Source organism: Hippoglossus stenolepis, chromosome 14 (assembly GCF_022539355.2).
Source record: "Hippoglossus stenolepis isolate QCI-W04-F060 chromosome 14, HSTE1.2, whole genome shotgun sequence".
In the NCBI taxonomy this organism is placed as follows: Eukaryota; Metazoa; Chordata; class Actinopteri; order Pleuronectiformes; family Pleuronectidae; genus Hippoglossus; species Hippoglossus stenolepis.
The window spans coordinates 9,104,929-9,116,161 of record NC_061496.1 but is presented as its reverse complement, the minus strand read 5'-3'; the positions used below and the strand labels follow the sequence as shown (position 1 = coordinate 9,116,161).

The following is an 11,233-nucleotide window of genomic DNA, read 5'->3' as shown; positions in this document are numbered from 1 at the left end:
TGTGACTTTTGTGTTTCAGCTTTGAGTTGAATGGTGGAATTTTGAAAAGTGTGAGCTGAGTGATTAGTCTTGAAATCTGCTGCAGGTCAGACTGAGGAGGACGTTAACTTGACAGCTGTTAATATCGTCACTGAGGCAACAGTGATACGGCAGAATCCAGCTTCATGTCTGTGTCATCGTCTGGTAGAATCATGATTTTACACAGATTCCACGCTGGTGTGTTTGATCAAACTGATGAGTAATAGGCAGTTTGTTTTAATCTTCTCTTTTTTAATCAGTCTCTTTGGTGATAACTACAGGCTCATCCTCAAAAAGGTTCCTGCTGTTATTACAAAACTCATCCCTTCCTGTGCTGCAGGAAATCAAATATACAGAAGAACAATTGGAAAGATTTGGGGTAATATGGTGTAAGAGGAAGAGTGAGACGGTGTAATAATATGAGAATACTACGAGTACAAAAACCTACCTGATTTCACAGCATATTGAGTTGGTGGGACATTTTAGGTCCCATACAAACAGATGAGTGTGAGAAAGTTTCATTTCAAAAACACTTTAACTGATCTGATAAATTTCCATTTATTTCCAAATAATCTTCAAAAGTTTCCTGGAGAAAATAAACAATCTGGTTCTAATTATTCCAGGTGAAATGCACATTGATCAGTTGTTACACTTTCTCTAAATGTGATAAGCTGGAACAACTGTGAGACTTTAATTAACAGGTGAACCTGACTTTTGAATTGTGTCCACAAACAAGCGACTCAGGTTGGATGGATAAAGTTGATAACAAATGGACGAGTAATATATATTAACCAATGTTTTAGTGGTCCGCACAACTTATTGAACCAACGAATCAACAGTATCAGAGTTTGTCTCTATTTTCCTTGTAATTTATTTCAAACTGTTTCTTTCCAGGAAACTTTCCAAAAATGTTAAGGGGAAATAACAGATTCTGTCTTTGGAACAGATATTTGATTCCAGTTTATAAATAGTTATAATAATGTGGAAAATAGCAAAGGGGATGTCTTCAAAGTGGAAATATTTTTTTGTTGAACAAATAGACCAGATATTAATTTTACAATGATTTAAAAGAAGAAAAAAAAGCAACCTTTCACAATAATGAAGATTCAATCTTCAAGTTTCAAGTGTTTGGTATTTGAGCTTCATATATATGTTAAACAATTATGCAATTATTAAAAGTGTATAATATAAAAGCTTTTTTTAAGTATATAAGATTACTGTTTATTAATAATCCTACAGTAAAGTTATATACCACTGAGTCTGTACTAAGGAGTGAGTTGGTTATCAATGAATGATGTTATGATAACAAAGCAGAGTGAGGATGAACATTAGGACTCTGGCTCAGCTTCAGTGTAAATGTTTACTGTCGTGTTTAGACCAAGTCCTGTTGCTGATGTGATTGTTCCTGTTGAAAGTGAAGGTAAACTGCAGCACGAGCCTCCCCCTCCTCCTCCTCCTCCTGCTCCCCCCTGCTCCTCCTCCTGCTCCCCTGGTTTTATTTGCTCCATATGGTGTTTGACATGGTACCCAGGGAGAAAAGAAAAAAAAACTCCTGTGTGGGCGGAGGAAAAGCCTCGTATTTTGTCCGTCCTGAAATTTGATTCAGAAGTTCAGGATCCTGGAAGACAAAAAGCAAACGGAGGGGGAGGGCAGAAAGGCTCAGACGGACGGAGTGCAGGGTTTTTTTTTTTCTCTACTGCCAGAGGAGTAAAGGCACCAAATACTCTGCAGCCTCCGACCAAAGTAAGTTCATTTATACAACTAATGCATCTCATTGCATGAAAACTCTCATCTGTGCATTTATTGGAGCCAAACACAAAACCTCAGGGTCTCTGCAGTTAAACCAGTGAGCTGCTGGAGCTGCTGCTGAGTGGCCGCAGAATATAAGATCAAACACAGAAGGACTTTTACGCACAGATTCGTGCGGGTTCTGGCGCATTTAGGACCAAGTTACGCATTCTCCTGCAGCCTTTGTACTAAACCAGTCAAGGTAAAAGTCCATGTGCTTTCTGGGGGATTCAAAAGGCTTTTTTCTTTTTTTTTTTGTATCTGAGAGATTGGCTCCGCAGCGGGAGAGGGGCTCTTTAGCCTCGGGGGCTCTGGAGAAGCACGTTGCCTCCATACGCGCGTTTCCACATCCACGCCAGTCCCCGTTGCGCTCTATACATGGAGAAGTCCTCGGTGTTTGGAGAAAAGATCCTCGACGCTGATTTCTTTTGCTTCTTTTTTATTGCGTGCGCCACAGCTGGATGTGCGCCAAAAACATAAAAAGCCCCCCCACCCCCCAAAAAAAGAGCGCAGAAGGAAACGCTCCAGCTCCAGACTGCACATGATCATCAGAGAAAATCACCTCGCGGCTAAGATAACGGCGGAGCAACAAAAGAAAGACGCGTCACTGGTGTTATTCTACACTCACAGCTCCCAGAGACTCACAGCGACAGACCGTCAGTGGGATTCAGCTACAAGTGATTGAAAAACACAGATTCAGATCGTGCAGGAGACAAAAAACTGAAATACCACGTTGTTAAAGAATAGTTCACTAATTATAAATACATTTAATAATATAAATCAATTACTAAAGAACGGACTACTGAGTACATTCACCCATACACACTCAAGCAGCTACTGAGTACTATTTATGTATCTGCAACCTTTTATGTGCCTTAAATCTGTGTTTATGTTTATTATCTGTATTTTCTCCTGCTCTTTATTTGTAGGTTTCATTTTACTGTACAATTCTTAAAGAGCTGCTAAACAGATTAAATTTTTTTAAAAACATGACAATAAAGAGCTATTCTATTCTATTCTAATGTCCTGAAATCAAACCTATACTAAAAATGTACAAAACTCTAAAAGTAGTTTATAAAAGTCCTCGTTATGCAGAAGGACACTAATTTGGATCATTACTCTTTATGTTTTTTCAAAAAGACAAATATCAGCTTTTGTGAAATGTCAGTGGAGTTAAGAATTAAAATATTTCCCTCTGAGTATAAAGGAGTATCAAAGGGTTGCAAGTAAAGTAAATTGTGCTTAAGTACAGTACTTGAGTACATGTAGTTAGTTACTTTCCAGCACTGGTGGAATGTGACTCTGGGACTTTAGTTTTTTTTTTTTCTACTATTATCACTGACGTCACCAACCTGACGTCGCCTCGTGTCATGTCTGACCAACATGTATCTGCTACTGAATATGACATCACAGTGACTCCCAGCCACACAAACTGGTCCTCGGATAAATCGGATTGTCACCAGATGATTAAAGAAACAATGGAAAACATCTGTGACAGAAGGATTTCTTACTTTGTTTAATAATATGTGGCACAAGCCTGCGAGGCCATAGCCTGAGATAAGGGGTCAAAGGTCAAAAAGGTCATGAGCCAGTCTGCTATCAGGCCAGCTATAAATGTAGTGCTAATAGTGTGCCACCATTGTATCCAGGGCAGAAGTCAAGATTGAAAAAATACTGAGAGCAGATGTTCCTCCTCAGTGAAACCCTCCTGGATCTGTTTTTCACATATTTTATTTATTGGTTGAATGATATTTTTCTGTATTTTACTTTAGTAATGAGGGAAAACCTTCTGATTTAAACCCTTCAACACATTGATAGGAAATTATAATTTACCAGACTCTGTATTGAGCCTCAATATGTTCCTCAATGTGTTTGTTGCATCAGGTATCGAGACCTGACAGCTATTGAATGTTTGGTCAGATTCTTGGCTTTGAAGCAGGAAACTTTTCTAACTTTAACTCACTGATCATCCAGGCAAAGTTTTTTGTGTTTTTTTAATTGAACACTGACTCACTGATCAGTCTGATTCGTTTAAGAAAAGGTTTGACATGTTGGGGTATACGTTTATTAGCTTTCCTGACGCGACTGATTGCTCCTCACTCTCATATCTGAAGCAGGGCCAGGACTCTGTTAGCTTAGCATACAGACTGGAAACAGAGGGGAACAGCTAGCTTGGGTCTGTCTCTTGTCGCTGAAAAACCCACCAGCAGCTCTGAAGCAGGTTGTTTAACTCACAGATTCACAGAAGCCTTAACAGAGGACAAAAACAAAGGTCTAGATTTTAGAAAAAGTCTTAAGAAAACAAAAAAAGCAAGCCACATTTGTCAGAACAGAGGTTGTAAAGTGGTCGAAGAAAATGGAAATAAAGGAGAGAGAGAGAGATGGCAATTTGTAAAAAGAAAAACAATATCTGCAACTTCTAGAGACTTCCACTGTTGCTCCATGAAATCAGGATTAGAATAATACTTTAACAGTTTTCCAGTATTCTTAATGAATGACCTTAGAAGTTTTGTCAGGATCTATGGTGATGTGGCATCTCTCTGGGCCACCAGTGGCTGTAGTAAATGGCTCTATTTATATAAAGCATATGGGGGTTTTACAGAAAGGGGCTTTTAAGGCGTGTATGATCCCTGTGTTCATGTCACTGGCCACATTTCCCTGGTTAGGTGACTGTAACTTTGATTCTCCTCTCTCCCTGCGACCACCAGGCTGAGTGACTATGAGCACCTCAGGGCTTCAGGACACCAACCGGGAGAACGTGAAGGAGCTCGACAGCATGAAGGAGTCCATCAGCGACATCATCAACCAGCTCCAGGACATCGACCCGGCCAGGCTCTCCTTCTCCCCCTTCCTGGACCTGGACACTCAGATCTCTTTGGCGCCTGTGTCAGACAGCCCCGAGTCCTCCATGGAGGAGCTGCACTCGTCCTCCCACTCCGTCTCCGGCTCCCAGCGCTCCCTTGAACCACCACCAGCGACGCTTCAGCCAAAGAGTGAGTTATTACTGGGACTTGTTTACTGTCTGATGGAGCTGTAGGATCTGAGTCCAGAGCAAATTTGCAAAGAGTCCAACTGGAGTTGCAAGTGTGGGGACAACTAACTAAATGATTTATTTAGAAAAGGGTTGTTTATCGGTTTCAAGTCAAGACGTGAGGCAGAGACAAAGTTTAAGAGGCAGAGACGTGTTTAGAGGCAGAGTAAGAAGATCTACTGTCCTGCAGGAGGGAACCTCATCTATAATCTGAAGTGGGTGAATGTTTGTGACCTCAACACAAATATTCCTGATAGTTTATGCTAGAGAAGAGATGCAGATGTTTGGATGCTGATGTTGTTGATCACCTGGGTGAGAGGTGAGACAACATCTGCAGACGCTCCACCACGAATCGTTGAAATCAGCGTTATCTTTATATTGGAAGTCAAACATTTTCTTTCTATCGGACTTTAAGGAGCTTTAGTTCCTGTTGTGGGCATCGATGATGATCTGGTCTTTTTTGCTTGATGATAAATGTAATAATTAACTGAAATGAGTGATAAACATAAAGATGAAAAAGGATTTTATGAATTTAGAATGAGGCTGATAATGTTTTATATTTGTCTTACTCAAACAAATGCCACGAAACACCAGCAGCGTGTTATTCTCTCGACTTCTCTGTCCGTCTCTGTCTTGCAGCTCTGAGCCCACTCGCTCCCCCTGAAGACGTAAATCTAAACAAACAGATCACCAATACACTTTTATTTCTTTTTCCAGTAGTTTCTCAGCAGTTTCCTAAAACCACAGGACACTGTAACTTTTCAAATATTACTCAACCAGCTGTGGATTAATACACATTTGGTGCAGTGTTTACAGCGGCAGGATGTTGTGCATGGGTCTGAATCAATAAAAACAAAAAAGAGGGAACGTACTCCTCTTAATGAAGGGACACGTCAACAAACCACTGAAGCTCAGAGTCACCGAGGAGGAATTAGGTTTTGGCCACAGATACTGGAATCCATTCATTGCTGGTTTGGGTCTTTCGATGGTATTTTAGAAGATAAATATATGATGTGGTCACACTAATCTTTAACAAAGCCTCGTACAAAAGTCTCTGAGAGGTTACATGAGACTCAGGTGTCTGCTTTGCACGGGGAACACAAAGAAGTAGATGAGGGGTTAGAGTAAACCTGCAGCTGAAGGTTGTAAGTATAATAATGATAATAACGAATGGGAAAACCTTATTTCTATAGCACTTATTTACAAAGTGCTTTACAAAATACATGGGAATAAAACAACTCAGAACAAAACAAGACAAAACAAAAAATAAGAAAGATAATATATAAAGAAAATGTGTGAAAAACAAACGACACAGTTAAAAATCAGACATTAAAAGGATGTCCAATAAAAATATGTACATGCAGGTTCCAGAGCCTTGAGGCCCTGGTAGTCACCCTCAGTAACCAGCCTTATGGAGCTACTAGCAAGTGTAGGTTGAGCATACAGAGTTAGTAACCCCCTGATGTAACTGGGGCCCAGACAGTGGCATCTGGTATTAAAACCTCTGCTCTGCTTTGAACAGGCTCTGCTCCCTGCCACCAGCCCCCCAGCGAGGGCCTCCCAGAGGAGCCACAAGCGGATCAGACGGAGGGGGGGGAACCGGATCAAACTCTTTCCAGCCCCATCATCACAGAGCACAACTTGGACGCCGCCACGGAAAACTGCATCAGCACTCCAACCCCGGCCTCCCAGGGAGACCTCCCCAACGGCACAGACGCCCCGAGATGGAGTCCGGAGTCCACCAATCTGGACTGCACTGCGGACGAGGGCCGACCTCTGATAGGCCCTCCACCGGAGAGCGTGGAGCTGACAGTGTGGAGCTCGCAGGGGCGGGGAGAGACTTGCGAGGCCACGGCGGAGGCTGCGGCGCGGGGGCCATGCTGCTGCCGCTGCTGCCAGTGTAAATGCTGCCAGAGCGGCCGAGTCCCTGCTTTCGTCTCAGTCGTGGCCTCTCTGCTGTGTGCAACCGGGATCCTCTATGCACTCTATTTCTATGTCCCCATCAAGCCCCCCGACTGCCCCGACGTGGCCAGCCGCATCATTTTCACCCTCTGCTGCTGCGTGGTGGCCGCCGTCCCCATCCTGCTCGGTAGGCTTCAACCACCTGCACTCCTCTGACTTCTAGCAGCAGCTGTGTGTGCACCACAAATGAAAGATACAGATTAAGAGAGGATTTGGTTTGTCTGGCCGCCTCGTCTCGGAATGTTTCAATGTCTCCTGTCCCCTTTAATTTCATGCGCTTTCAACCTCCGTGCAGCAGACGTCTCCTCAGGCCTCTGGAGAGAAGCATAATTTCCTTCTCCTGTGCATAGCTTTAAATGGAAACTACAATAAGGGGTTGGCTGTGTGTCCTGTCTCCCAGGCTTTGACCTAATTGTTTCAGAATATTTTAATCACTTCCCAACCTGGGCAACCAGAACCAGAGGGCAGGTGGCAAACACATCCAGAACCGAGGCTCATCCAGATCATTTTCCTCTCAACTATTTGTCAGGCTGATGACAGTGAGGAGTATCTTGCATGTGGGCCACTCTGCTGGCAGTTTCAAATGAGGAAATTAGGGAAGACAAAGCAGACTGTCAGATGAGATCAAGTGCAGCTAAAAGTTGCTGAAAGCAGAGACTTGTTTGTGGAAAAATGGCTCAGATTCAATTTGCTAACTGACGTACTGCTCTTTACTCCCTCGCAGCGATGCTCATGGGCGCGGTGTGCCAGTTCTGCACCGGCTCCTTCGGCCTGCAGGAGTCTTTCCCAAGAAGACGGGCCGTTCAGCAGCTGTTCGTCACAGCCTCCTTGGAGCAGTTACTCCTCTATGTCCTCAACCTCGTCGTTATGGCCGCTTTACTGCCTCAAGACCAGCTGCAGTTGGTTCCCATACTGGTTGCCATGTTCATCTTTGGAAGGTGAGGCCTACAAGTGGAGCAGAGGAGTGAGTTGTTGAGAAGAGGATCATTGAAGTCATTAGGCCTCCTGCTCTGAGGACCTTACGTTTCTGCACAAGTTACAGCGTCCAGTGGATGTTTAGATATTTTAAAAGTGGTGGAGTGACAGGCCAACACAGCCGTGCCGCTCACATGGCTAAAAACAAACACAGCCACTGTCATTAGCACAGCCGAAGGGAGTTTTGGCAGCATATCGCAGAGTTTGACACAAGTTGAGATGAACTCAGCTCCTTCACATGCCTCTGGTTTCTCATTCTGTCTCCGAGCTCTGCTTCTACTCTATATTCTTCTTATTCTTTTACTCAGTCACTGTGCATTCAAGTCCAGTATGAGCCATGTGAGTTTGGTTTAACAATGAAATACAACATAGCACTTTAACTTGAAAGAACAAACAACTGGCCCATGAGAAATATAGAATCCAATTTTATTAAAACAGAAGTTTTCTATCCGTTTGAGAAAGAGACACAACAAATGTTGCAGGTTTCTGTGTTTCTGTTTCTTTAATTTAGCTTGACTGGGTTTTATGGATTAAGAAAACTCGATGTAATGTGTTGATAAGAAGTGAGTTCAAGTTGCCTTCAAAGAGGCTGACGGTTTCCTTCTGTTCATAGTATTTATGCTAAGCTATGCTAAGACACGTTCAGCTGTATTTCCCAACAAATGAAACTCTTTCTTTAATTCTATTTTAGTGACAGTTAGCATTTTCTGTACAAGTGCATGTATTTTAATTGCAGATATTGGAGCTGTTCACTAACCCTAACCCTAATCCAGGGCAGATACTAACCCTAACCCTAAATAGATGAAGTCACAATATCAACACCTTTCTCTGTAAAAGCAACAACATAAGGAACAAGCAAAGTTAAACCTATAAACTAGTCTGACCTGAGCTAGTAGCTTGTAGGGCTAAGTTTACATAGTAACTTTTCTCAGACTAACTTTAACCTCCTTTCTGAAGCAACGTTTCCTGATATTAAGCCTAACTGAGTGGTTTGAGTCTGGTCTAACTGGTGCTTGCTTTCTGAAACATCACCATCAGAGCCGCTCTGAGGTTTTTGACCTTGTTCTGATTTGCTGTCTTGGTTTCCTTTGATCCTCTGCAGGCTCGTTTACTGGGTCAGCCTGAACGTGTGCAGCTCCTGGCGGGGCTTCGGCTCCGGCCTGACCGTCTTCCCGCTCCTCGCCATGGTGGCTCTCAATCTGTTCCTCATGTACATGCAGAATCTCAAAGAGCCCCTCTTTGGCTCGCAGGACGTCCTCTATAATCAGGTCACCCCCTCTTCCTGGTCAGGGGAGACATCACAGAGCGCGAGTGGCAAACCAGACATCCTACCCACAGACATCCTGGACTCTCAGTGAGGAGGCGAGCTGCGCTTTCTTCTTCCAGAGGAGGAGATCCTTCCAAAAATAGGCCATTCCTGTGGTCTGTAGTTCAGCACGCTGCCACTATAACCTCCAAGTGTGTGACGGCTCAACTTCTACTTTTGCTCCTCCTATACAGGACTGTTTTTTATGTGGATTCATGCTTATTATCTGTAATGTAAGAGCTCTAGTGGTGGACGAAGCCTTTGAACAATGCTGTAGTCTTAAAACGCGTGTCCTTTTAAGCTATTCCAGTGCCTATATTTAATGTTTTAAACTCCCAAGTACTTAAAAACTCTGCTATATATATGTACTATATATGGCTGAATTAGGTTTGACCCTAAAAAACCACGAGCAAAGCAACTTCAAAGCTGAGACGTTATTATTATTTTAACTGTCCTAAAGGATTGTACATGATGAAGGAAGAATTAAAGCCATTTTTAAAAAATCCCTTCTCATCTGTTCCATTTGTTTTGACCCGTTGATGCTTCTTGCTTTGACTGAGCAGCTATTCCTGGAGAAAGGGCAGCGTGTGTTTACAGCGCCGGGGCTGTCATTATATGATACCATGCTCTCCATGATCTCTGCTCGCTCTCCATCTCCACCCTGCTGGCGTCCACGCTGCTGCTGCTGCTGCTGCTGCTGCTGCTGCTGCTGCTGCTGCTCGCTCCGTCTGTGACAGCGAAACCAGGCCAACACAAAAACAGCATGTTGAGAGAAAGATTAATGAGCGATTCAAATGACTGTAATTACAGGGAGGTTGTAGGACAAAAGGGCATTTATCAAGTAAAAATAGAGATTTTTCAGCCTCAAATGTCAGGTTTTACTTTCTGAGATCCCCGACCGAAGGCCATGACCAAAACTGACCGTTTTCTGTCTTTATAATATTTTCCTCTTCACTTTTTTTTCAGGTGTGCAATAGATGAGAGAAACAATATTGTTATAGGTGGTTTTGGCTGCAGGTCAAATTAGTTCATCCGTTTTAAAAGTTGACCTCATAACTTCGGAGTCACAGCAAAAACACTGAATGATTTAATTTTAAATCTTATATATGTTATTATATATTTTATATCTTATTATATATCTTACGTGGCCTATGAGATAATCTATTTTTAAATTATTTTTGCAATCATACAAATGATCCAATTTAGATGCTTCATCTCTCAGATAATTTCTCTTTATTTCAATCATCTAATCTTTAGGCAAAATGGTGAATCTGAGTTATTTCCAAAAAAAAATGTACATTTAACAATCTGAACCTGAATATGCAACTTGTTATTCAGACACATGCACTGAAATCAGCTTATTACACATAAGAGGGAATTGATTTGGTCTGTGCTGAATACAGGGAATGAACCAGCACAAAAATATAACAGCAAAGAAAAAACAATAAAGTAATAAAAAGTAATCAATAGAAATCAGCAGAAGGACTTTACTCAGATTTACTGCAGCACACAGGTCGACCTGTGGGACAGAGTGTAAAGAGAGGACTGATTACAAACAGTATGGTCCATAAAGCATTGCATCATACAGAGCAATGTGACAGGTATGAGGGCACATGATGGAAAAGACATGCTGCTGATATATGTACAAAAATATACAAACAACAACAAACAACATTGTCTCTAGATTGAAATTTGAACGTCTCTATCCGCTGATTTAGATTGTGCGATAAAGGTGAAAGCTCTGCAGTCAAAACCTGACTTTCGACTAGAGTTTTATTTTTTTCTACCAGATTATTTTACCTGAAACTCCTGTTGGGGACTAAATGGATCATCATAAAAAATAACTGTTGGATTATTTGAGTCCTCTTCTCCATGCTGGTAACACTGTGTCGCTACGGCTTAATGGGATTTAGGATATAATCTAAATCCATAGAAAGACAGATGATCATCACTTCACATTCATCAGTGCTCTGCTCTGGAAACTGAGCTGTCTGCTGCTGTCAGTGTCTGTAGGGCCGTGAACACCTCACTGCTGCCTGTGTGGTTTTTTGAAGATTCAACAGTTACTAATACAAAACAAATTCTGCACTACATAGAAAATGTTTCAGATAACCACTGGATTACTGGAACTGTGATCAAAAACTGTTTGAACA

At 42.2% G+C, this 11,233-nt stretch overlaps 1 protein-coding gene across 1 annotated transcript; it reads left to right on the top strand.

Annotated features, from left to right (window-relative positions):
* The first annotated feature begins 1,589 nt into the window (after window positions 1-1,589).
* LOC118121536 (transmembrane protein 79) lies at window positions 1,590-9,585 on the top strand. The gene is made up of 5 exons (XM_035177497.1): window positions 1,590-1,761; window positions 4,515-4,799; window positions 6,360-6,926; window positions 7,524-7,737; window positions 8,877-9,585. The coding sequence occupies exons 2-5, from the start codon at window positions 4,526-4,528 to the stop codon at window positions 9,130-9,132; spliced, it is 1,311 nt and encodes a 436-aa protein (XP_035033388.1). The 5' UTR covers window positions 1,590-1,761; window positions 4,515-4,525; the 3' UTR covers window positions 9,133-9,585.
* The last annotated feature ends 1,648 nt before the right edge of the window (window positions 9,586-11,233 follow it).